Consider the following 27,963-nt stretch of genomic DNA (forward strand, 5'->3'; position numbering starts at 1 on the left):
TTAGGCACTGTTACCATGCAGTTTGGCGTAGCCACTCTGCTGTTGTTGTCGAAGAATTAATGCGGTGGTCTTCCAACATGGCAGGCGGGAGGCGTCGTACGTCAACTCCTCTATTGTTTGAATGGTCACTCGACTATCTTGTCAATATAATAGAACGTCTTTGGTGGTACACACGGGCCGCTACGTGGTTGGCGCTGATTGGTTCCATACGTATGCCTTGTGTACCGGAAGTAAATGTTGAGAACTGATGTGTATCGGGAATTATTTCAGCCCACGGCGTGAAAGAAGATGGACACACTACATAAACTAAAACAATTTGATGCTTATCCGAAAACTCTTGAGGATTTCCGAATTAAAACATGCAGCGGAGCTACGGGTGAGTGGTTTTAGGTAGACCTTTGGTAGCGCTTAGCTACTTGCAGAACACATACTGTCCCCAGTAGCTAGCTAGTAGGACTATGATCACTGTGTTTGGGCTAGCATTCTAGATCTGTCAGACTAGAGAGCAGAACATATTACTATGTAGTTTGCAAAAACTCTATGGGATTTGGTGATATTCTGACATTTTTCTTCTTTCCCCTTTTTGAAGTCACCATCATAAGTGGTCTCATCATGTTGATCCTGTTCTTCTCAGAGTTGCAGTATTATCTCACTAAGGAGGTAGGTTAATGTAACGTTACATTTTCAAAAAATAGTCAGGGAACATGTTAAGTGTGCCAGTCAAATACGTGGGTAAGAAGCTAGCTCTGTATGGATCACACTTGTAAACGTAAGGATATTCTAATGGAGAACTATGACAAAAAGGAACTATAACAACTAGCAAGCCTAGCCAACTTTGCATACAATAATTATTGTGGTTTGTATACTCTAGAACAGTGGTATTCAAACTTTTCCAGCTGAGCCCTTTGCAATTACATTTTTTTTTTTGTAATCAAAGGTACAGTTAATTGCCACCAGGGAAACTGGGAATGCTCAACATTCCAATGCTGGGCATGGTGCTGAAATGCAATGACTAGCCAAAAGGATCCTACTCAAGTTAATGTGTCTCTTGAGTCGGAATGGTGCTATGCCGGTGTTGTGCCGAAACCCCTCCCCCTCGTGTGAACGCGCGCACACTCAATTCTTCATTGCTGCGACTTGCTTGCTAGTTGAGATTGCTACTCTTCACTCCGTTGTCAGTTTAGCCTACATTTCACTGATTTTAGTTGCAGAAAGCATGTTTTATTTGTGTCCTTCAAGGCAGCTGTCAATGATCAGAATAGGCAATCTAAATGAATAATTAATGTATGTGTTATATTAAACGGAGTGAGTAAAATGTAGGCATGCAAACATTTCAGAACAACTACTAATCGAATAAGACATGGGAGAGATGACGAATTTTAGCAAAGAGATTTATTTATAGATTAATACACTCGACACACAGCCACACCGAAAACTGCAGACATTACTAGTGCCTTCCCCACGATCAAACCGCAATAAAAATTACAATGAAACGCAGCCTAACGTGATCATTGACAGCTGCCTTGAAGGACACAAATAAAACATGCTTTCTGCTAAAATCAGTGAAATGTAGGCTAAACTGACAACGGAGTGAAGAGCAGAAATCCCAACTAGCAAGCAAGTCGCAGGAATGAAGAATTAAGTGTGCGGGGGGAGATTTTCGGCACAACACCGGAATGTAGACAGTCAGAGCTCAGCGCGTTATAGGTCTGGGATAATGTACCTCAATCCAGGATGGAATATGTCGTTGTACATATTCATCCTGAAATTATGAAAGGTGACTCGAGAATATTGAAATACTGCTAGATTTGAATTAAATTGCCGTTTTTGCCAGCATGCTAGGCTAGCTAATGCTATAACAGCCTATTAGATTCCATTAAAATGGTACTCCTATTATTTGGTTGAGTAACTACCGGAAGTGTTGAATGCAGTTTGTTGCTTTAGTATTACCTAGCCTAGCATTCTGACGAAAACTGACGAAAACTAGCACTATTTCAATCTTCTCGATTCATCTTTAATCATTTCGGGATTGAGGTACGTTTTCCTAGCCATATAACGTTAACGTTACTGCGCTGGGCTCTGGCTTTCCACATTCCGGCATAGGGCCTTTCCAACTGGAGAGAGAAATGAACGAATCGAATCCTTTTGGCTAGCCAGTTTGAGAATAATTGGAACATCACTATCATTTTATGTTCTGTTATAATTATTTAGCCATATGTCATAACGTTTACTTAATCTATGAGGCCCGGTAAGCACTTTAGATACCACTGTTTTATGACTTGCAAAATATGAATGTTGTTCTGCCAACACAGGTCCATCCTGAATTGTTTGTGGACACATCACGAGGAGACAAACTGAAAATCAACATTAATGTGATATTTCCTAACATGCCGTGTGCCTGTAAGTAACTTTGGAAAAAACCGAGCATGCATCACATTTGACAAACTTACACCTGCACAATTAACCCCTATATGTGCTTGTTTATGTGATATTATAAAACAGTTGCATAAATTGACAAAATGCCTCCGTAAAATCTAAAGTAATCTTTTTGGGGGTTATGCATGAACAATGTGGTGATTTCACAGTTGAAGTATGTGACATTTGTAACATCACTGTGACCTTCAGATCTCAGCATTGATGCCATGGATGTTGCTGGAGAGCAGCAGTTGGATGTGGAACACAACCTGTTCAAGCAAAGGCTCGACAAGGATGGCAATCCTGTCACTACAGAGGCAGAGAAGCATGGTAACCATATTGCTAATAGCTTGCTTATGTTCTATTACTTGAAGAGCATTCTACACCATGGAATGCGCCATAGGTTTTCCCTCTTGGGAAAACAAGATATATGAATTGTATTGAATAGTAAATGTTTTCACTGGGTCATGGATATTGTTTTGTTGTCATCTCTCATGTAGATTTGGGACAAGAGGAAGGTGAACCTTTTGACCCTAGTAAGCTAGATCCTGAGCGGTGTGAAAGCTGCTATGGAGCAGAGACAGAGGATTTGAAGTGAGTTCCCATGACTGGAATGCCCTCCAGAATGCATTCCCAGGCTTTACAGATCATACTTCCCATGACCAAAGACAGACAATGAGGTTTCCCTGTCAATCTCAGAGCTTAAATCCCTTGCCTGTGAAATTGGACTTGTTAGAAAGAATCCATGAAAGCTTGTACTTATTTGAGCCCTAAACTCTTTTGCAGAACATAGGCTATCACAACAAATTAGCTCATCTTTTGTCCACAATGTGATTGTGATAGTACGTGTTAAATTGACATATTGCTTATGCTTTTGCTTTTTTGTAGGTGCTGTAACACCTGCGATGACGTACGGGAAGCCTATCGCAGGCGGGGCTGGGCCTTCAAGAACCCTGACACCATCGAGCAGTGCAAGAGGGAGGGCTTCAGCCAGAAGATGCAGGAGCAGAAGAACGAGGGTTGCCAGATCTATGGCTTTCTTGAGGTCAACAAGGTAACTAGTCTTATAGTCTGATGCTTTGGCTAAGTTCATAATCAGAAAGAATAGTCAGTACTCACACACTGATTAACACGTCATAAAAGGAATGCGATTTATTTAATGGCTGACAATGTTTCGACTTTCAATTGCCTGGCTTTCAAATGGTCAGACAGTGTTGAAAACAACATGATTTGAAATGAATCATCACTTTTTGGGAACAGAATTCGAGATGTGGTTATATAAAATTAGGGATGGAAATGTGCTGCCACTGAGATTTAATACTTTATGAGGTGCTTTAATGCATTCATACACTTTCAATCTGCAAATGTTATGTTAATTGTTAGACTTTTTTCTGAACTCTTCAATTTGTCTTTTTTTTGATAGGTGGCAGGAAATTTCCACTTTGCACCTGGAAAGAGTTTCCAGCAGTCCCATGTTCATGGTAAGACCTGATATCAATTATCTACCTAAGGAAAATAGAAGTTCTGTGCTTTCTGTCAATCCTCTGAATTGCTTAGAGATGAAACAGGTTGACTGATTTCTGGGTTGGAATTCTAAAATTGCTTACTTGCTACAAGAAACACCTTGCGGTTTATTAAACCAGTCTGTGTCTCAGACCAGATTTAGGTACAGACCCTCTTGTAGTGTAGAGTTTGCCCCTAGTCACTAGACCAGTAAAGACATTTCTAGTGCATCCGTTACTAGTCTTTCCAGTAAAACACTGTAGTAAAACATTTGGTAAATGGTCTTTTTCTCTTTCATAATTCCTTTCATTTTCTTGACTTCTTCCCTTCTTTCCTCCTCCGGATCAATCATTAGTCATTAATTGTATCTTATTTTTTATTTCATGAAAACATCTGACCTTTATATCTTTGTGGCACAGGTGAAAAAATGTGTCAAACTAAGTAGCTATTTTTTCCCCCCACATATAAATGTAACATTTTGATTGTAAATTGAGACTCACTTGCTTTATCATTAATGTTGCCTACTAATAACACCAATATACTTATTTTGCATTGACAGTTACACTCTATTTGAAAATTAAATAATGTGAAATGTATTAATTTGTTTGCAATAATTTTTTTGCAATCAGTTTGCCAATGGATTTTTAAAAATTCAATTGGTGTAATCTTGAGCTTCTTGACAAAATGTACTACAATGTCACTGATGTAACCTTTGTTACTGTGAATACAGGCCAAATTAATTTAAAAGTATGTATTTGTGATTGAAGAAAAATGGAAGGTACTGCTTTCATTTGATTGACCTTAAGAATTTCTCAAGAATTGCTGATAAAGTTACATGGTACATAACCAGATGAAGTTGTAAGCCCTAAGTACTATTCTCTCAACTTGCTTGGAGGCATTGAAAGGTGTCCTTTGTCATTATGAACAACGTGTACCGAAAGTTTAGAGCAAACGTTTCACCAGCTTAAAGCTGCTTTAATTTTCTATTTTATTCGGTGGACTAGTACAACTTTCTCTGTCTGGTTTTTGCCTTTAAGCAGACAATCTCCTTGTGATAAGAATTTGGCCGTATATGAAATGCCAGATGTGATGAACCCCCTTCAGAGACTGGCTTTTTCTGTGTAGCCCAACATGCGTCATATAGTGACTCTTCTCTCTTCTTTCTGCAGTGCACGCTGTGGAAAGTAAGTCCATCATTTTGTAGCTTTTATTTTTGTAGTAAACACCACCCCCCACTAGCCTGGTCCCAGATTGTTTTGTGTTCTTGCCTACTCCATTGCTGTCCTTGTCTAGCCAAAGACCAAGTTTGGCATGACTGTGCCTTTTCTCAATTGGATTTGCTCAACTCCTGCGTCCTCTCTCGCCTCCTTTTGAAAAAAAAGTCTAAGGTAATCGAGGAGAAGGAACGTGGATTAAAAATGAGTTTGTATGAAATTACTCTCACGCGTCATCAGGCAAATTAAAGTTTACAGGGGTTGAATCCCAAAATGTGTGAAGTGATAAAACATTTAGCTAGTTGTGCATGACATTTTATTTGTGCAAAGGTATAAGTAGCATATCGTTTTTAAATGTTTGCGTGCTTTTCTCCTTCGAAAAAAACAACTGCTTCAAAGGGGGTGTGGTAGATATCCAAACTCTTCAGGCGAAGGACCCAAGTAGGATACACATTATTCTCGATGAAAGGTGGCTATCGAGGAGGGGAGGATACTCTTCCGTTCATCTACTAACAAATTGACACTCCTCGACCACATCAGTTTCTGGGTCACGGAGGAGAGAGGATGGACTTCGGCTCAAATGAGGAAAGGCCGATGAGTTACCATGAATTGGCATGATAGCACAAACAGACTGACACTCAGGCCACATCCCCCTCACATCACTGCCTTCTAAATTGCCCAGTCAAATATCAAACTTTGTATTTGAAGAGGTTGTCAGTCAGAATTCACCTGGTTACTTAAAGCCTAGTAAAGACAACCAAAGCTGCTTCTAACTGATTTGAAACTGTCCTTTTGAATAACCAGCATGTGATTGTTGGTTTGATCTTTTAATTCAGGTGGTACAAGCAGTAATCAAGAACACATCGCATTTGAGGGCTGTGTGCTCAACAATAACTTGTAATGGGAGAGCTGTAGATTATGGCAATAGTAAACCCTCATACTCTGGGTACACAGAACATATACAGTAACTGATGTTCTATCAGATCACAGCATTACTGACATATTGTCTCATTTTAATTTCAGTTCATGATCTGCAGAGCTTTGGACTAGACAATGTAAGTACATTTAAAAAAAAAAAAAAAAAAAAAAAAAAAAAAAAAGGTCTTTCCAAGGCAGTGTTTTCCATACCCCTTTAAGTGCTTATTTGTGTTTCTTGTGTCCTACAGATCAACATGACTCACTTGATCAAGCATCTATCCTTTGGGAGGGACTACCCTGGTATCGTCAATCCTTTGGATGGCACCGACGTTGCAGCACCACAAGGTTAGTAATTATCCCATTCGTCAAATTCCCCACACCTAGCATTTGACTTAGACCTACTACCAGCAATTGAAATCATAGCCTTTATTGACAGACTTTGTCTAAGAACTATGGCGAAATTGTGACATGGGAATAAGAGTTATTACAAAAGTCCCGTTGTGTAATTATAAGTGCCGTAGAGGTGGTCTCTGCAGCAATGTCCATCCCAATGGACATGAATGTACCCAACGTGCCTCCGCTCTGCGTCATCTTCCCAACTCCTTCCATCAGCTCTCTGCCTCTCATGCCAACCCTGAGGGCAGTAAGAATACAGCATTTGAACAAAATCACATAACACTATTGAGTTCTATTGAACAAACTACAATATGTAGTTTGGATGGCTGCAACAATCTTATCAAAACTGATATAGTAAAGAAATCAGTGATGCCCAAGTACAGACTATGGCATTCTTATGACATGTCTTGCATTTCAGTGTAGGCCTACTTGTGAAAGGTAAGTAGTTACCTTAGCTAGCTTACCTTATACAGGAAAATGTTCCAAACATGACACCAGCTGCCATCAACTGCAAAGCCCATCATGAATCCCATTTAAAACCTCCTCCGTATAGCCACAGAGTTTCTAAAGCCAGAGGCGCAACATCGAGAGACTTCCGGGAACGTTAGCGAAACAGACCAGGCTGGGTTTTGGGGTTTGAGAAGTCAATGGGTGTTTCTCAATATGTATATTACCGTGCTTCACACTCATGGTCCGAGTGCATTCTCTTGAGTACGTTCTTGTGAGGACGAGTGTGTGGAGAATACACAAAACAATATATTTTAGAAGCACTCTCTCCCCCTACTGTATTACCTCACGCTTGACCTAGCCATTTGCTGAACCTTCTTCCAGCCAGGGCAATAGCAAAAATAGACGAAACAACATATACACAAATCAAACATTTTACTTTATGATTGTCAGCTAGATATGTGAATCGTAATAATCTGCTTTTACGGTACACAAGTGGCTAAGTTTAAGCGACAAACTAAGCTAGCGGAGTTAGCTAGCAACGTTATTTGCACACCGAAAGCAGATTTTGAACTAATATGTTGCGACGTGCATGGCTGCATGCAGACTTTTAAACCACCTTTTATCTCAAGCTTCTGTTTACCCAGCTGCTAGCTAGCTGCGTTTTGGCTGGCTAACTGGTTAGCATGTCACCTTGGGCTGGCCTTGAAGCCCTTGAAAAGATTTGTGTGTACAATTTTATTTTGTATTTTATTTGCAGGAACATTATTTTTTATTTTATTTAACTAGGGAAGTCTTAAGAACAAATTCTTATTTAAAATGACTGCCTACCCCGGCCAAACCTGGATGACACTGGGCCAATTGTGCGCCGCCCTATGGGAATCCCAATCACGGTTGGATGTGATACAGCCTGGATTCGAACCAGGGACTGTACTGACGCCTCTTGCACTGAGATGCAGTAGTGAATTCACATTTATGAATGACATTTTGCCGTTAGCACAATTTAGATTTAAGATGTATAATTGTTTTTCTTTATCCTTATTATAGTTAAGGAAACCGAGCAGAACATTCTCCCATAACAAACAAACAGTCATCAAGAATATTAACAAATATAAAACTGTAGATATCTTTCCATTTCTTTACATGTAGACAATGCCAAAATAAATGCAGAACTCTTTCTGGATGCTCAACACGAAGTACCATTTGTATTTTGAGTTTCTTCAGGTAATCGTTCTGAGAGGCCTCTGACTTTAACAAGCAGGTATTTGTGTGGTAATAACCAGCCAATTTTTTCCCAACAGATATTATTGACAAATGTATTCCAGTAAATTGTGACACGGTATTGATACAAAATCCCTTTGAAATAAAACGCGTGTAGACCTGTTGTTCTGAGGGAGCAAGGAGAAACAAATGTTTCCGATTTTGTAGAGTCACCCTCGCTTAATCCAGTTATCTCAAGAAGGCGAGGTCTTGTTACACCTCTAAACAACATGAGTTACAGATGGAATAGTATCAAAGACTATGGCGAACTCTAAGTGTAACCGGGATCTTGTAACGAGAAAATAAATTCTCTATCTCCTCATAATTAACAATCCTTCTGCGTTAAAAAGTTGACTCACCAGCAGGATATGACTAGTTCTTAAAATAGACTTGTTTCTATACAAAATATCCTTCTTGTTCCTAATGAAATATCTATGCATGGTCATTAATATATATTAATGACCACGCTAAGAATACTTGACTTAGCCACAGAGTTGTATTGTCTTTGACATGGTTTATAGTGAAATGTAGGTTTTATCAGCATAGCTATGTTCTAATTCTACGGTTATCAGTCACTTGAAGACGACCTTTTCTTTTTCGATGATACTTGAAAATGCTTTTCTAGCAGGCGGCCATTACTTGAAGTCGACAGTTAGCTGAGGGGGTGTGTAGCCAGCTAATTATGTGATGTTAAAGCTATAGCACCTCCTCGTGTTCATGCAGAGTGGAATGTTGCGTTTGTCCAGACTACATGTGCTCTGCCTCAGCAAATGATAGAAAAATCGATTTGTTTTATTCCAGCTTCCATGATGTATCAGTACTTTGTGAAGATTGTCCCAACCATCTACGTGAAATGGGATGGAGAGGTGAGTATATGTTGGACATGACAGCAGTGAAATGTAGGTATTTCACAGAGTTAATCTTATCGCTATATTAATTAAATTTGATTTATTTTATATTTCCCTTTGCATGGCTGTATTTGTACATGTTAACGTACTTGTGCATCAAACAAGGACATTGTATTACTTGTCTTACAGGTGGTTAAAACAAACCAATTCTCTGTAACGCGACATGAGAAAGTAGCCAATGGGCTGATCGGAGACCAGGGCCTACCTGGTGTGTTTGTATTATATGAACTCTCCCCTATGATGGTCAAATTCACAGAGAAACAGCGGTAGGTAGCTTCAAACATTATTTTGTGTATGTAGTGTATGTGGACACTAACATTTGTGGATTCAGCTATTTCAGCCACACCTGTTGCTGACAGGTGTATAAAATCGAGCACACAGCCATGCAATCTACATAGACAAACATTGGCAGTAGAATAGCCTTACTGAAGAGCTCAGTCACTTTCAACGTAGCACCGTCAAAGGATGCCACCTTGCCAACAAGTCAGTTTATCAGATTTCTGCCCTGCTGGAAACGTTTAGGCGCAACAACTGCTCAGCTGCAAAGTGGTAGGCCACACAAGCTCACAGAACGGGACCGCCAAGTGCTGAAGCACGTAGCGTGTAAAAATCGTCTGTCTTCGGTTGCAACACTCAATACCGAGCCTCTGGAAGGAATGTCAGCACAAGAACTGTTCATCAGGAGCTTCATGAAAGGGGTTTCCATGGCCGAGCAGCCGTGCACACAAGCCTGAGATCACCATGTGCAATGCCAAGCGTTGGCTGGAGTGGTGTAAAGTCCACCGACATTGGACTCTGGAGCAGTGGAAACTCGTTTTCTGGAGTGATGAATCGCACTTTGCCATCTGGCAGTCCGACGATTCTGGGTTTGGCAGATGCCAGGAGAACGCTACCTGCCTGACTGCATAGTGCCAACTGTAAAGTTTAGTGGAGGAGGAATAATGGTCTGGGGCTGTTTTTCACGTGCTAGGCCCCTTAGTTCCAGTGAAGGAAAATCTTAACTCTACAGCATACAATGACATTCTAGATGATTCTGTGCTTCCAACTTTGTGGCAACAGTTTGGGGAAGGCCCTTTACTGTTTCAGCATGGCAATGCCCCCGTGCACAAGGCAAGGTCCATACAGAAATGGTTTGTCGATCGGTGTGGAAAAACTTGACTGGCCTGCACAGAGGCCTGACCTCAACACCATCAAGCACCTTTGGGATGGATTGGAATGCCGACTGCGATCCAGGTCTAATCGCCCAACATCAATGCGGACCTCACTAATGCTCTTGTGGCTGAATGGAAGCAAGTCCCCGCAGCAATGTTCCAATATCTAGTGGAAAGCCTTCCCAGAAGAGTGGAGGCTGTTATAGCAGCAAAGGGTGGACCAACTCCGTATTAATGCCCGTGATTTTGGAATGAGATGTTCAACGAGCAGGTGTCCACATAATTTTGATCGTGTGGTGTACATGACCCTCAATGGAAAGTCTGTGTAGCCTATGTAAATAGTAAGCTGTGTGTTACATCAAACATGTTTTTTGCTCTTTTTTTTTCAGATCATTCACTCATTTTCTTACAGGAGTGTGTGCCATCGTAGGAGGTGTATTTACAGGTGGGCACCTCTGCAATCCCATATTTCAAGTGCAGCAAACATGGCGCTCAATACGTCTTTAATATAATTTTAATATTGTTTTTAATTAGTGATGGCTTTCTCAGTTTGAAGGTAGTGTATACTATGCAGTAGTGGAGGTATAGTGCCTTGCGAAAGTGTTCACCCCCCTTGGCATTTTTCCTATTTTATTGCCTTACAACCTGGAGTTAAAATAGATTTTTTGGGGTGGGGGTTGTCATTTGATATACACAACATGCCTACTACTTTGAAGATGCAAAATATTTTTTGTGTAACAAATAAGACAAACTGAACTTGAGCGTGCATAACTATTCTCCCCCCCAAAGTCAATACTTTGTAGAGCCACCTTTTGCAGCAATTACAGTTGCAAGTCTCTTGGGATATGTCTCTATAAGCTTGGCACATCTAGCCACTGGGATTTTTGTCCATTCTTCAAGGCAAAACTGCTCCAGCTCCTTCAAGTCGGATGGGTTCCGCTGGTATACGGCAATCTTCAAGTCATACCACAGATTCTCAATTAGATTGAGGTCTGGGCTTTGACTAGGCCATTCCAAGACATTTAAATGTTTCCCCTTAAACCACTCGAGTGTTGCTTTAACAGTATGCTTAGGGTCATTGTCCTGCTGGAAGGTGAACCTCCTTCCCAGTCTCAAATCTCTGAAAGACTGAAACAGGTTTCCCTCAAGAATTTCCCTGTATTTAGCGCTATCCATCATTCCTTCAATTCTGACCAGTTTCCCAGTCCCAGCTGATGAAAAACATCCCCATAGCATGATGCTGCCACCATGCTTCACTGTGGGGATGGTGTTCTCGGGGTGATGAGAGGTGTTGGGTGTGCACCAGACATAGCTTTTTCCTTGATGGCAAAAAGCTCAATTTTAGTCTCATCTGACCAGAGTACCTTCTTCCATATGTTTGGGGAGTCTCCCACACGCATTTTGGCAAACACCAAATGTGTTTTCAAATTATTTTGTCTTTAAGCAATGGCTTTTTTCAGGCCACTCTTCTGTAAAGCCCAGCTCTGGAGTGTACGGCTTAGTGGTCCTATGGACAGATACTCCAAACCCTGAAGGAGTTACAAAGCTCCACAGCGGAGATATCTTTAGTCTGTTGTTGCCTCTTTGATAAAAGCCATCCTTGCCTGGTCAGTGAGTTTTGGTGAGCGGCCCTCTCTTGGCAGGTTTGTTGTGGTGCCATATTCTTTCTATTTTTTTTAAATAATGGATTTAATGGTGCTCTGTGGGATGTTCAAAGATTCATTTTTTTTTTTTTTTTTTGTAACCCAACCCCAATCTGTACTTCACAACTTTGACCCTGACCTGTTTTGAGAGCTCCTTGGTCTTCATGGTGCTGCTTGCTTAGTGGTGTTGCAGACTCTGGGGGGGCCTTTCAGAACATGTGTTTCATTTCATGTGTTTCATTTCTTTTTATTGCACACAGGTGGATTTTATTTCATTAATTATGTGACTTCTGGAGGTAATTGGTTGCACCAGATCTTATTTAGAGGCTTCATAGCAAAGGGGGTGAATACATATGCACGCACCACTTAAAATAAAAAATAATAATAATAATTAAACAAGTAATTATTTTTACTTCACCAATTTGGACTATTTTGTATACGTCCATTACATGAAATCAAATTAAAAAAACATTTAAATTACAGGTTATAATGCAACAAAATAGGAGTAATGCCAAGGGGGTGAAATACTTTTGCAAGGCACCGTAGTACAGTTTGTTGTAATGAGCCATATGGACGGTGGTGCAACTATATTTGTCCTGTTATTTGCTTTATCTTGTATCTTTTTCCCAGTGGCTGGACTAATTGATTCGTTGATATACCACTCGGCAAAAGCCATCCAGAAGAAGATTGAACTGGGCAAGGCATCTTAGTGGAGTGTTTTGCACAAGAGCAAACCAGACTGTTCATCATTCTCTGGAAGGGCCTATCTGTAAAAGGGAAGTGACTACAAACTGATGCTAACTAACATGGCAATAAACAAAAATCTGAATAATCTCCCTCCGTATGGAAAGGAAATTTGACCGCTAAGTCTCCCATTTAGTTTTTTCTTTGTTTGTTTTTACATCCCGTATCCATACAAAGAATGAAAGACCGAATCACTGGACAGAAGAGGGATTTAACAGATGTTTTTGATCACATTTGATTCATCCCCAATCCTAGCACATTGTATATCTATCAGTTGGTTCCCATATACACGTAACAAATATAAACACAACATGGAACAATTTCAAAGATTGTACTGAGTTACAGTACATATAAGGAAAAAGGTCGATAGAAATAAATTCATTAGGCGCTAATCTGGATTTCACATGACTGGGAATACTGATATGCATCTGGTCAGAGATACCTTAAAAATAGGTAGGGGCGTGGATCAGAACCAGTCAGTATATGGTGTGACCACCATTTGCCTCATGTAGAGCGACATCTCCTTCGCATAGAGTTGATCAAGCTGTTGATTGCAGTCTGTGGAACGTTGTCCCACTCCTCTTCAATAGCTATGCAAAGTTACTGGATATTGGCAGGAACTGGAACACGCTGTCTTAAACGTTGATCCAGGGCATCCCAAACATGCACAACGGGTGACATGTCTGAGTGCAAGCCATGGAAGAACTGGGACATGTTAAGCTTCCAGGATTTGTGTACAGATCCTTGTGACATGGGGCTGTACATTATCATGCTGAAACATGAGATGAATGGCGTGACAATGGACCTCAGAATCTTGTCATGACATTCAACTTGCCTACGGTGAGAAAAAAGAAGAAACCTGCGCAATGTTCTTGCTAGTGTCACTGCTCTTTATTAAGCTTTATGTATCAGCCTCAAGGTCTTCATCAGAGCTTTAAAATGCAGTTGTCTGTAGCTTATGCCTGCCTATACCATAACCCCACCGCCACCATGGGGCACTCAGCAAACCACTCACCCACATAACGCCATACACGCTGTCTGCCATCTGCCCGGTACAGTTGAAATCGGGATTCATCCATGAGGAGCACACTTCTCCAGTGTGCCAGTGGCCACTGAAGTCAGTTACAACGCCAAACTGCAGTCAGGTCAAGACCGTGGTGAGGATGACGCGCATGCAGATTCCCTGAGACGGTTTCAAACAGTTTGTGCAGAAATTCTTCAGTTGTGCAAACCCACAGTTTCATCAGCTGTCTGGGTGGCTGGGTGTCAGACGATTCCACAGGTGAAGAAGCTGGATGTGGAGGTCCTGGGCTGGCGTGGTTACACGTGGTTGCGAGGCCGGTCGGATGTACTGCCAAATTCTCTAAAACATTAAATTCTTTGGCAACCGCTCTGGTGGACATTCCTGCAGTCATCATGCCAATTGCACACTCCCTCAACTTGAGAGATCTGTGGTATTGTATAATGTGACAAAAGTGCACATTTTTAGAGTGGCCTTTCATTTTCCCCAGCACAAGTTGTACCTGTGTAATGATCATGCTGTTTAATCAGCTTCTTGATATGCCACACCTGTCAAGTGGATGGATTATCTTGACAAAGGAGAAATGCTCACAAACATTGATGTAAACACATTTGTGCACAAAATTTGAGAGAAATAAGCTTTTTGTGCTTATTTCTGGGATATTGTATTTCAGCTCATGAAACATGGTACCAACACTTTACATGTTGCGCTTATTTTTGTTCAGTGTATATACCTTTTTGCCATTCTCATCTACCCCAATTTGTAAGTCGCTCTGGATAAGAGCGTCTGCTAAATGACTTAAATGTAAATGTAAAATGTTTATCCCATCCCTTTAATTTCTAATCTCTTTGATCAATCATGGACCCTTCACTTACATAATCATTTGCTATGACAGACCGGGGCAGGACGAATGTGTTTTTTAATGTGTTAAAGGGTGTATTCATTAGTGCAAAATTTTGCTATAGAAAACTTTTTGCAACAAACGAAAGTCTTATTTGAAAATGAATTTAGGTCCCTCCCAGTTTTGTCTCGTTTGGTTCCTAGTGAATACACCCCAGATTGATGGAATCTCTGACCGTCGTTGAGAGGACTACTTAAGGAGACCAGATGGTGCAGTTTATTGTTCTTTTGTTGTGATTGCACATTTTGAGATCCAATTCAGGGGCCTGTGAGTGAAAGTGTGTGGGGTTGAGGGAAAGTGTGTGTGTGTGTGAGCGCATGTGTACAGCCTATTTTGTGTGTGTGGGAGAGATGTATTTATATTTTGAGAATCCTCAACGGTTTTTAAAATGACAAAATAAATGTTGAATACACCAGCCTGTAATGTAGTAATTTGTGACATTTTGTGTACAGTGTCCTCTGTCCAATTCCTGTCCATGGAACAACTGAGTAAAATATACACTACCGTTCAAAAGTATGGGGTCACTTAGAAATGTCCTTTTTATTATTATTATTGTCTATTATTGTCTATTTAAAATGACATCAAATTGATCAGAAATAGTGTAGACATTGTTACTGTTGTAAATGACTATTGTAACTGTAAACGGCTGATTTTTAATTAAATTCACATAGGCGTACAGAGGCCCATTATCAGCAACCATCACTCCTGTGTTCCAATGGCATGTTAGCTAATCCAAGTTTATCATTTTAAAAGGCTAACTGATCATTAGAAAAACCTTTTGCAATTATGTTAGCACAGCTGAAAACTGTTCTGATTAAAGAAGCAATAAAACTGGCCTTTAGACTAGTTGAGTATCTGGCGCATCAGCATTTGTGGGTTCGATTACAGGCTCAAAATGGCCAGAAATAAAACTTTCTTCTGAAACTCATGTCTATACTTGTTCTGAGAAATGAAGGCTATTCCATGTGAGAAATTGCAAAGAAACTGAAGATCTCGTACAACGCTGTGTACTACTCCCTTCACAGAACAGCACAAACTGTCTCTAACCAGAATAAAAAGCGGAGTGGGAGGCCCTGGTGCACAACTGAGCAAGAGGACAAGTACATTAGTGTCTAGTTTGAGAAACGGACGCCTCAAAAGTCCTCAACTGGCAGCTTCTTTAAATAGTACCCGCAAAACACATCTTAACAGTGAAGAGGTGACTCCGGTATGCTGGCCTTTTAGGCAGAGTTCCTCTGTTCAGTGTTTGTGTTCTTTTGCCCATCTTAAGCATTTATTTTTATTGGCCAGTTCTTTGCAACTGTCTAGAAAGCCAGCATCCCGGAGTCGCTTCTTCACTGTTGCCGTTGAGACTGGTGTTTTGCGGGTACTATTTAATGAAGTTGGCAGTTGAGGACTTGTGAGGCATCTGTTTCTCAAACTAGACACTCTAATGTACTTGTCCTCTTGCTCAGTTGTGCACCAGGGCCTCCCACTCTTTCTGTTCTGGTTAGGGACAGTTTGCGCTTTTCTGTAAATGGAGTAGTACACAGCGTTGTATGAGATCTTCAGTTTCTTTGCAATTTCTCGCAAGGAATAGCCTTCGTTTCTGGCCATTTTGTGCCTGTAATCAAACCCCAAAATGCTGATGCTCCAGATACTCAACTAGTCTAAAGAAGGCCAGTTTTATTGCTTTCATCAGAACAACAGTTTTCAGCTGTGCTAACAAAATTGTAAAAGTTTTTTTTAATGATCAATTAACTTGATGGTTGCTGATAATGGGCCTCTGTACGCCTATGTAGGTATTCCATAAAAAATTGTCTGTTTCCAGCTACAATAGTCATTTACAGCATTAACAATGTCTATACTGTATTTCTGATCAATTAGTTATTTTGGACAAAAAAAATTGCTTTTCTATAAAAAAACAAGGACATCTCTAAGTGACCCCAAACTTTTGAACGGTAGTATAGATCTGAGATCTTGAACACTTGAGAAATGAATGGTCTTTGTGAAACATCTTTGTCCATAGAATGAATGATGCTGTATATAGCTGAAGGGGACCACTTATTTGGGTTAGGGGTTTCTTGTTGATCACATACTGAATTTGATACCATCACTCTTCTGGGTCTTGACAAATTGACTGAAAACACTGAAGTCTATGTTGCTGTACTGATCTCTGGAATGTCAGTGATTATTCTTCTGCACTAGACTTCCTCCAAGCTCATGTGGAATAGCCTTGGGACGAGGAGATTACAAACCAAATGATATCTGCACGGGTGACTATAGTGGCCTCCTTACAATTACGTCTTTGTGTAAGTAGCCTACTGCTCAATATCCTTTCCAGTTGGTCTGAGGTGTAACCTTTCAGCCACAAGGGGGAGTCCCAGGTCTTAATATACTCCTGAGTACACTAGTAATTGTGGTAATAACAGCTGAATAACATTATTGTGAGTAACTTCCTGTATATGTGTCACGGCCACGTATCTATGGCCCATTTTGCTCTTGAAAGCCTTATTTTTTTATACAGGGCCTAATTTTGACACAATATGCCTGAATACGTGCATTATTCCTTAGTTACACTCAGACAATACTAATTTCCTGGGGAGTCTACAGCTGGTATTGCTTTTCTGTTGCTCGGTAACTCCCACATCCTGTCGACTGGATTGTGATGCAATCATCCACACAAGAGCACGAGGGGCTCAAAGCAAACAGCTTTGAAAAGCTGCAGATGTTTTTTTCCAGCTTAGCTGGGAGCCGTATGACCCACAGTCTGGTGAAAGGAAAGGCCATGTCAGTGAATCTGGCTCATGCCCATCATTGCCGGCGTATTTGGACTGTGAGGGAGAATAGGCATGTCTACGGAAGGATTCGGTGAGCAATATTTTAAATGGACACTCAATAGGCAGTGGTTCGCCACATCTTTTGGTACCAGAACCCCCAATCACATTTTGTTCTGCCCAAAGTACCCCCTCGTGTGCAACTGATCCTTCGACTTTATGTCTATTCCCATGTAACCCCTGTGGTTAGGCCAGGTACCCCCAGGGGTACTAATATCCCAGGTTGAGAACTACAGCTCTAATGCATAGAGGACGGAGGAAGGAAGGGAAGGTATAAGCCTATGTGTAGGGTTTTGCTGACTTCAGTCACTTTGACTTCAGTCACTTCCCTGTGACAGACACGAGACATCACTTTCACAGCTATGTTACCCAATATCACACGGAGCAACTGAATACACTCACAAAGAAATATGACCATTTCTTTGAACAGATGAGCAATGTATGGCCTACACTTAACATTAACACTAGGCTAAATGGGGCCTCGTGAATGAATGAAGATGTAAAGGTGCCTCTACGGGTTAGTGGTCCTCTCCAGTTAGTTAGTCATACTCTTTTGTTTTCATTTAGGAAATGTAGAAGAGTGAGCCACAAGAAAATCTATGCCATCTGTATGTTTCCTAAACCAGAAACTCAGCATCTAGCTCCAGTGTTACAGTTAAATAAATCAAATGTGCACTCAGTAGTACAACGATTCTTTACTGCAGGAGCAGTGCAAACGCTAGTTCACTGGCCAGTCATTTTATAGTGGAGGTGATTGTGGCCTTCAGATGAACAACAACAAACGTCCTGCCTGGACGAGTGCTGCATATCAAGCGCTTACAACATTGGAAATCTATGACAAGGATTTGGATCCATGACGAGCATCGCTATGACAATAGATCTTCCAGGGGAATCAAATTGCATTTAAAGTGCTATTTGACTTTGGGCATCCTTGTAATCTATGAGGCTAATCTTGAATAAATCCCCAGATGGGGGACTACACAAAGTGACCAGACCACAGATTATGCAGTCTTCACAAACTCTTCAAAACAAAGGGCAGTGGGTTCAAAAAGAGAGAGAGAAAAGACAGAGAGGTAGTGGGGGGTAAACATTTAAAAACAGCTTACTTACCCTTAATGCTCAATGCATTCCTCATTGATTGCAGTGTTGCATTGTTTTTTTTTCAGGGATGTAAGAGGGCATTCAGGCCAGAAATGAAACAATGGATGATACAAAGCTTTATTGATTGGCTAATGATCTTGGGTATGTGCATGAGTGGGGGAGAGAGTGGTGTTGAGAAAAACATACGACATTATAAAATCAATCTACACAAACAAGTGCGGTTAAAATTGGCAAAAAAACACTCATTTCTTTCCACAGGACCGAGGGGTGAGACAGGGATGCAGCTTAAGCCCCACCCTCTTCAACATTTATATCAACGAATTGGCGAGGGCACCAGAACAGTCTGCAGCACCTGGCCTCACCATACTAGAATCTGAAGTCAAATGTCTACTGTTTCCTGATGATCTGGTGCTTCTGTCCCCAACCAAGGAGTGCCTATAGCAGCACCTAGATCTTCTGCGCAGATTCTGTCAGACCTGGGCACTGACAGTAAATCTCAGTAAGACAAAGATAATGGTGATCCAAAAAAGGTCTAGTTGCCAGGACCAAGAATACAAATTCTAACTTGACACTGTTGCCCTAGAGCACACAAAAAACTATATAAACCTCGGCCTAAACATCAGCACCACGGGTAACTTCCAGAAAGTTAACGTTCTGAGATCCAAGGCAAAAATGGCCTACTATGCCATCAAAAGGAACATAAAATTCCACATACCAATTAGGATCTGGGAAAAAATACTTGAATCGGTTATGGAACATATTGCCCTTTATGGTTGTGAGGTCTGAGGTCCGCTCACCAACCAATAATTCACAAAATGGGAAAAACACCAAATTGAGACTGCATGCTGTAACGGTTGTCCTCCTCCTCTTCGGAAGAAGAGGAGGAGTAGGGATTGGACCAAAGCGCAGCGTGATAGTTTGACATAATGAAGTTTATTAAAGTAAAGACGAAAACCGAAAACACTTCAACAAACTACAAAAATAACAAACGAACGTAGACAGACCTGAACTATGAGAACTTACATATAACACTAAGAACGCACGAACAGGTACAGACTACAACAAATGAACGAACAAACCGAAACAGTCCCGTGTGGTGCAACATTGCAACATACACAGACACGGAAGACAACCACCCACAAACAAACAGTGTGAACAGCCTACCTTTATATGGTTCTCAATCAGAGGAAACGTCAAACACCTGTCCCTGATTGAGAACCATATAAGGCTAATTACAAACGACCTAAACATAGAAACACATAACATAGAATGCCCACCCCAACTCACGCCCTGACCAACTAAACACATACAAAAACAAGAGAAAACAGGTCAGGAACGTGACACATGCAGAATTCTGCAAAAAAAATCCTCTGTGTACAATGTAAAACACCAAATAATGCATGCAGAGCAGAATTAGGCTGATACCTGCTAATGATAAAAATCCAGGAAAGAGATGTTAAATTCTACAATCACCTAAAAGGAAGCAATTCCCAAACCTTCTATAACAAAGCCATCACCTACAGAGAGATGAACCTGGAGAAGAGCCTGGAGAAGGTCCGGGGCTTTGTTCACAAACACAAACAGACCCCACAATTAGACCCAACCAAATCACGAGAAAACAAAAATATCATTATTTACAAAAAAACAGAGCAAACTAGAATGCTATTTGGCCCTACACAGAGAGTACACAGTGGCAGAATACCTGAGCACTGTGACCAAAAAATAAGGAAATCTTTGACTATGTACAGACTCAAGTGAGCATAGCCTTGCTATTGAGAAAGGCACACCTGGCTCTCAAGAGAAGACAGGCTATGTGCACACTGGTCAAAAGTAGTGTACTATGTAGGGAATAAGGGTGCCATTTTGGAAGCATCAAGTGACTCCAACCTCCTATGGCAGTGAATTACAGTCGCGATACAGTCTGCAATTAGGTACAAAAGTAGGAAAGTTTATGAGCGAGCCTGTTCTGAGAGCGCTTACAGCTTTCCATTTCCCCCCATTCTTTATATTGATTTATTTAACACAACTAACTGCTTTCTATAGGCAGAGAAGAGCCTCAGTTGGTCCATTTTGACATCTTTTTACCATATTAGCGTCCTACATTTAAGAACAACTTTGACATGGATGCAGTTTTTATGTGAGATGGAGGGCATTCGTAAATGGCCTATGCTACTTATAGGAGCCAAGTATGTCATATTTTTATGTTGCATAAGAGTAAGTTCAAATGCCTATTAACTTAACTCTTCTTAAGCAACTTAAAAATGGAAAGCTAAGGCAAAATGCTAAAGAGTATTAATTTTTAGCATCATTTGGAACCACATAGCAAGGCTAGAGTATCCAGCAGTACTAGGCCAGAGAGTCCTGTGGACCTCCCTTCTCTCTGTGTGAAATAGGCTGTGAAATGCTAGGAGTTCAGTGGGTCATCAGAATTTGAGCTCCCTGTCCCTCCCATTCCTGGAGGAACTCAGGTGAACTCTCACAATAAATCTTCTGACTCCCAGAGGACTTTTTTAAACAGAATTCCATCCAGCTTTCCATGCATTTGATTGTTATCGGACACATTTTATACGTATTCGTATGAATGATTGATATTCAATCAATTTCTGTCATCAAGTACATCCATCATTTCAGTTTACGTCGCTGCCAATATAATTTTTTATTGATAACCCATAATTAAGATTCTAAGCTTGTAATAAACAAATTGAGTCTGCAAAGCTCCTATGTGCATAGTTCCATTGGCAAACCATATTTCATCGGGCCGCTGTTGCAGCACATACGCTGTTACATTTCATGTGACACTCACGAGCAGCTGCAGTTTGCCATATAAGACTGGCCTCAGTGTTTCTCAGAACTTCACCCAATGAATGACTGGGGTTGTGAATGTCGCTGGCACGCATGGTGTCAGGTTTTGGGTCAAGTGCTGGCACCAACTGACTAGTATGGTTCCTTGCCAGTGCTCTGCCCTACATGGCGAGGTCTCGCATAACACCAGGCAGCTATATGCCACGCTGAACATACAGTCATAAGACTCCTCTGGCATCTGGAACAGCTCTCCATTCCCTCTCTTTTCCCCTCCTTCCCTCCCCCTCTCTTTTCCCTCATTATTTCTCTCCGTCTATCTATGTTAGTGCAGTCCTAAAAATAAATACTATGGCATTGGTCCCGACTGAGTTCTTCCACTACTATTAACCTCTCTCCCTCTCTCTGCTCCCCCCACCCCACGCTTCCTCTTTCGTTCTCTGCTCCCCCCTTTCTCTCGCCACAGTTGCAGAGTTCCTAGTAATATTCCCTTTAGGATTCACAGACAACTCCCTTTACTTGCCAAAACTCCTACAGACCTTTTTTTTCCCACTTTCTCCCTCATCATCACACATGTGTAATCCATGTGACCTCCCCTGCAGCCCTGTCTGTCTGTCTTCATCCCCTTTTCTCCATCTCTCCCCCATGAGCGCTGTTTCTCTATCACTCTGTGTGTGCATTTGGCTAATAGTAGTTTGGGAACAGTGTTTGTGCATGCGTGAGTGCGTGGGTGTGTACTGGGAGCAGTATGGGAACAGTGCCCTCACCCTAAATGTTCTAGAATCTTTATAACTCCAAAAGGAAATATATAGTGCCTTCAGAAAGTATTCATACTACTTGACTTATTCCACAGTTTGTTGTGTTACAGCCTGAATTCAAAATGGATTAAACACAATACCCCATAATGACAAGTAAAAACATGTAGAAATATTAGCAAATTAATTGAAAATTAAAAACTGAAATACACTACATGACCAAAATTATGTGGACACTTGCTTGTTGAACATCTCATTGAAAAGTCATGAGCATTAATATGGAGGTGGTCCCCGCTTTTCTGCTATAACAGCCTCCACTCTTCTGGGAAGGCTTTCCACTAGATGTTGTTACATTGCTGCGGGGACCTTCCATTCCTATGACGGTGCCACGTTGAAAGTCACTGAGCTCTTCAGTAAGGCCATTCTACTGCCAATGTTTGTCTATGGAGATTGCATGGCTGTTTGCTCGATTTTATACACCTGTCAGCAACGGGTGTGACTGAAATAGCCAAATCCACTAATTCGAAGGTGTGTCCACATGCACTATATATAGAAAAGTATCTAATTTACTTAAGCATTCACACCCCTGAGTCAATACATGTTAGAATCAGTGATTACATCTGTGAGTCGTTCTGGGTCTCTAAGAGCTTTGCACACCTGGATTGTACAACATTTGTACATTATTCTTTAAAAAATTATTCATGCTCACGCAAGTTGGTTGTTGATCATTACTAGACAGCCATTTTCAAGTCTTGCCATAGATTTTCAAGCCGATTTAAATCAAAACTGTACATAACATTCAGAACATTCAATGTCTTCTTGGTAAGCAACTCCAGTGTATATTTGGCCTTGTGTTTTAGGTTATTGTCCTGCTGAAAGGTGAATTTGTCTCCCAGTGTCTAGTGGAAAGCAGACTGAACCAGGTTTTACTCTAGGATTTTGCCTGTGCTTAGCTCTATTCCGTTTCTTTTTATAAAAAAAAAACTCCCTAGTCCTTGCAGATGACAAGCATACCCATAACATGATGCAGCCACATGCTTGAAAATATGAAGAGTGGTACCCAGTGATGTGTTGTATTGGATTTGCCCCAAACATAACGCTTTGTATTCAGGACATAAAGTTAATGTCTTTGCCACATATTGTGTGTGCCTTATTGCAAACAGGATGCATGTTTTGGAATATTTGTATTCTGCGCAGGCTTCCTTCTTTTCACTCTGTCATTTAGGTTAGTATTTTGTTAAACCCACCAAAAAATCATGTTAAACACTATTATTGCACATAGACTGATTCCATGCAATATATTATGTGACTTGTGAAGCATATTTTTACTCCTGAATATATTTAGGCTTGCCATAACATAGGGGTTGAATACTCATTGACTCAAGACATTTCAGCTTTTCGTTTTTTTTTTAAAGAATTCTAAATACCTAATTCCACTTTGACCTTATGGTGTATTGTGTATAGGCCAGTGACACAAAATCCATTTTAAATTCAGGCTGTAACACACCAAAATGTGGGAAAAGTCAACATTTTCTGAAGGCACTGTACCTCAATCAATATGCCTGCCAACTAACACATTTATGAATTAGTTGATTCATCAGTATGTCTTCTTTGGACGAGATGGGTCTAATTATATCAAACACTGCATTCCACAGTAAGAAACTCATACCAACGATCAAGCATGGTGCTGGTAGTGTGATGGCTTAGGGATGCTTTGCTGCCTTAGGACCTGGACGACTTGCCTTAATAGAAGGAGCCATGAATTCTGCTCTGTTTCAGAGAATTCTACAGGAGAATGCCAGGCCATCCGCCTGTGAGCTGAAGCTGAAGTGCAGCTGGGTCATGAAACATGACAATGATCCAAAACACACAATCAAGTCTACATGAAAATGGCTAAAAAGCAACATATTTGACGTTTTGGAATGGCCTAGTCAAAGTCCAGACCTAATCCCAATTGAGATGTTGTGGCAGGACTTGAAACGAGCAGTTCATGGTTGAAAACTCACAAATGTTACTGAGTTAAAGCAGTTCTGCATGGAAGAGTGGGCCAAAATTCCTCCACAGTGATGTGAGAGACTGATCAACAACTACAGGAAGTGTTTGGTTGCACTCATTACAGCTAAAGGTGGCACAACCAGTTATTGAGTGTAAGGTGGTAATTACTTTTTCACACAGGGGAATTGGGTGTTGCATAATGTGGTTTATTAAATAAATCAAATAAGTATACTTCTTTTTTGTTGTTATTTGTAAACTCAGGTTCCCTTTATCTAATATTAGGTTTTGGTTGAAGATTTGATAACATTCAGTATAAAAAAAATATGCAAAAATAGAGAAAATCAGAAAGGGGGCAAATACTTTTTCACAATACTGTCAATATTACTGCGCCTTCAGAAAGTATCCACACACTCCAAGTGCACAGAAACAGATGTTGCGCTCAGCAACTGTAGCCCCTGTGTGTGTGTGTGTGTGTGTGTGTGTGTGTGTGTGTGTGTGTGTGTGTGTGTGTGTGTGTGTGTGTGTGTGTGTGTGTGTGTGTGTGTGTGTGTGTGTGTGCGTGTGCGCGTGCGCGTGCGCGTGCTGACCCTCGAATGAGTCAGGGGTCTGTTTCTCATTCCAACACTGTACACCCTCTATTCCTCTTGTGGTGTCTCTCCATGGTAGAAGGTAGTAGGAGTGGTCACTAACACGGCTTGACACATGGTGTACACTGACCTTTCACACAGATGACCGATCTCCTCATTTGTCACAACTGTTTACAAATGATCATAATAATTCATTTTGAGCTAAGACTGAGATTTTACAACTGGGTGAAAGAAATACTTTGCTGAATAACAAGTCAACAACAATATCAAGATGCTGCATACCAAAGTTTATAAAGACTTGAATCTGTAATAATTGTCTTTTTTTCAAAGCATTAATAACTGTCTATGTTCTTTGCTCTGGATAAGCACCATAAAGCCATACTGTTTAAATGTAATGTGAGTTGCACATTACATGATAAAACAAATCATTACATGTAACATCTTATGAACCTTAGAAAAATGTGTGAGGCCTATAGATGGTACTTCTTGAGTCGTTTGACACATTTGAAAGGTCCTGTTCTTTTAAGATGTAGCCTATGTTAGGCAAAAAAGGAAGCGAAAATGTCATTTGTAACAGTTGAGACCCTTCCTTCCTCTTGACATAGTCATGAATTATTATTTTTTCCTGTCCTGTGCGCTTCCCCTATCATAGTAACAGTACCACCATAGACATGAAGTTCAACAAAAGTGTTCATTTTAGACATTTAGACATAATCTTACACACTGCGAGCCAACAAGAATTGCTGGCTCATATATTGACATTAACGACCCACATTGTTTGCTATGAAGCTACGGGCTGGAGCTTGAGAAATGTAACCATTCACAAATTCATAGATGGCGCAATGGAGGAACTGACAGTCCATGGGGTCAAGATGATAGTTTTCATAAGTGAAATTCTTCAAGAAATAATTAATATTTCTCTGTCTCCTTTGGAGAAAGCAGATTCCAATGGACAAATGTGTGGACCTATTTACTTGTGCTTAATTTCCCAAGAATAATCAGTTGCATGCTGCCGCCAAAGAGATAAGGAAATCCAGTGTAGTAATCTGTAGAGGAAGAGCCTGGATCACTCCGTAGGGGGGTCTGTGCCCTCCACACAGCCCCCTATCACAAAGCCACAGGGGACACAACCCATTTCCCCTGAACCTCTGCCCATAGCAGATCCCTTGAGGCCAACGATGTTGAAATGGGAGATGTCTTTGAAAGAACATAAATGTTAGCTGGTGGTTTTCATCTCAAACCCCTTCCTTCTCGACCCCCTTCTCCTCGCTCCTCATCTGCGCCACCTTGACAGCCATATCGGGGAACGCAGAAGAGACGGCGAGGTCTGAGAGTCATGGTCTGAGAGTCCTTTAGGTGCCTTTTGGCAAACTCCAAGAGGGCTTTCATGTGCCTTTTGTATTTTGTATTTACAAAATTAAGGCAGTTTATACAATCTTAAAACATTACAATACATTCACAGATTTCACAACACACTGTGTGCCCTCAGGCCCCGACTCCACCGCTACCACATATCTACAGTACTAAATCCATGTGTATGTGTATTGCGGATGTTATCGTGTGTGTGTGTGTGTGTGTGTGTGTGTGTGTGTGTGTGTGTGTGTGTGTGTGTGTGTGTGTGTGTGTGTGTGTGTGTGTGCGCGCCGATGTTTGTGTTGCGTCACAGTCCCCGCTGTTCCAGAAGGTGTTTTTTTATCTGTTTTTTAAATCTAATTTTACTGCTTGCGTCAGTTACTTGATATGGAATAGAGTTCCATGTAGTCATGGCTCTATGTAGTACTGTGTGCCTCCCATAGTCTGTTCTGGACTTGGGGACTGTGAAGAGACCTCTTGTGGCAAGTCTTGTGGGGTATGCATGGGTGTCCGAGCTGTGTGCCAGTAGTTTAGACAGACAGCTCGGTGCATTCAACATGTCAATACCTCTCATAAATAAAAGTAGTGATGAAGTCAATCTCTCCTCCACTTTCAGCCAAGAGAGATTGACATGCATATTATTAATATTAGCTCTCTGTGTACATCCAAGGGCCAGCTGTGCTGCCCTGTTATGAGCCAATTGCAATTTTCCTAAGTCTTTTTTTATGGCACCTGACCACACGACTGAACAGTAGTCAAGGTGCGACAAAACTAGGGCCTGTAGGACCTGCCTTGTTGATAATGTTGTTAAGAAGGCAGAGCAACGCTTTATTATAGACAGACTTCTCCCCATCTTAGCCACTACAGCATCAATATGTTTTGACCATGACAGTTTACAATCTAGTGTTACTCCAAGCAGTTTAGTCATCTCAACTTGCTCAATTTCCACATGATTTATTACAAGATTTAGTTGAGGTTTAGGGTTTAGTGAGTGTTTTGTTCCAAATACAGTGCTTTTAGTTTTAGAAATATTTAGGGCTAACTTATTCCTTGCCACCCACTCTGAAACTAAACTGCAGCTCTTTGTTGAGTGTTGCAGTCATTTCAGTCGCATACATGTTGCAGTGTCATCTCTGGCTTTGCTCAAAGTCAGTGGCACGTCATTAGTAAAAATGTAAAAAAGCAAGGGGCCTAAACAGCTACCCTGGGGAATTCCTGATTCTAATTGGATTATATTTGATAAGCTTCCATTAAAGAACACCCTCTGTGTTCTGTTAGACAAGTAACTCTTTATCCACATTATAGCAGGGGGTGTAAAGCCATAACACATACGTTTTTCCAGCAGCAGACTATGATCAATAATGTTAAAAGCTGCACAGGTCTAACAAGACAGCCACCACAATCATTGTGTCATCAATTTCTCTCAACCAATCATCAGTCATTTGTGTAAGTGATGTGCTTGTTGAGTGTCCTCCCCTACAAGCATGCTGAAATTCTGTTGTCAATTTGTTTACTGTAAAATAGCATTGTATCTGGTGAAACACAATTTTTTCCAGAAGTTTACCAAGGGTTGGTAACAGGCTGATTGGTCGGCTATTTGAGCCAGTAAAGTGGGCATTACTATTCTTGGGTAGCGAAATGACTTTAGCTTCCCCCCAGGCCTGAGGGCACACGCTATCTAGTAGGCTTAAATTGAAGATGTGGTAAATAGGAGTGGCAATATCGTCTGCTATTATCCTCAGTAATTTTTCATCACACTCCGCCAACCTTGATGTCCTTGCCGTGTCTGAATCCTGGCTTAGGAAGGCCACCAAAAATTCTGAGATTTCCAACCCCAACTACAACATTTTCCATCAAGATAGAACTGCCAAAGGGGGAGGAGTTGCAGTCTACTCCAGAGGTAGCCTGCAAAGTTCTGTCATACTTTCCAGGTCTGTGCCCAAATAGTTTGAACTTCTAAATTAAAAATTAATCTCTCCAGAAATAAGTTTCTCACTGTTGCCGCCTGTTAACCTCTCTGCGCTACGGATCCCTTT

The 27,963-nt window shown here is 41.0% G+C and overlaps 1 protein-coding gene across 2 annotated transcripts; it reads left to right on the plus strand.

The window, feature by feature from the left end:
* The first annotated feature begins 238 nt into the window (after positions 1 to 238).
* On the plus strand, positions 239 to 12,689 carry LOC120064986 (endoplasmic reticulum-Golgi intermediate compartment protein 3-like). Of its 2 annotated transcripts, XM_039015608.1 has the most exons (14): positions 239 to 376; positions 590 to 660; positions 2,313 to 2,400; positions 2,626 to 2,745; positions 2,916 to 3,009; positions 3,304 to 3,469; positions 3,839 to 3,896; positions 5,088 to 5,102; positions 6,156 to 6,187; positions 6,299 to 6,395; positions 8,955 to 9,019; positions 9,191 to 9,327; positions 10,602 to 10,657; positions 12,486 to 12,689. In XM_039015608.1, the coding sequence occupies exons 1-14, from the start codon at positions 289 to 291 to the stop codon at positions 12,563 to 12,565; spliced, it is 1,167 nt and encodes a 388-aa protein (XP_038871536.1). In that variant the 5' UTR covers positions 239 to 288; the 3' UTR covers positions 12,566 to 12,689. The 2 variants fall into 2 exon arrangements, with proteins under 2 accessions (XP_038871536.1, XP_038871537.1); XM_039015609.1 differs by lacking the exon at positions 5,088 to 5,102 and having other exon boundaries at positions 12,486 to 12,593.
* The last annotated feature ends 15,274 nt before the right edge of the window (positions 12,690 to 27,963 follow it).

The sequence above is a fragment of the Salvelinus namaycush genome, chromosome 20, assembly GCF_016432855.1.
Source record: "Salvelinus namaycush isolate Seneca chromosome 20, SaNama_1.0, whole genome shotgun sequence".
Taxonomy (NCBI): domain Eukaryota; kingdom Metazoa; phylum Chordata; class Actinopteri; order Salmoniformes; family Salmonidae; genus Salvelinus; species Salvelinus namaycush.

Coding starts and splice junctions, on each gene's coding strand:
- LOC120064986 (XM_039015608.1), top strand. CDS start 289: ATGGACACACTACATAAACTAAAACAATTTGATGCTTATCCGAAAACT. Junction 9,328..10,601: donor AAATTCACAGAGAAACAGCG/GTAGGTAGCTTC, acceptor TTTTTTTTTCAG/ATCATTCACTCATTTTCTTA. Junction 10,658..12,485: donor CGTAGGAGGTGTATTTACAG/GTGGGCACCTCT, acceptor TCTTTTTCCCAG/TGGCTGGACTAATTGATTCG.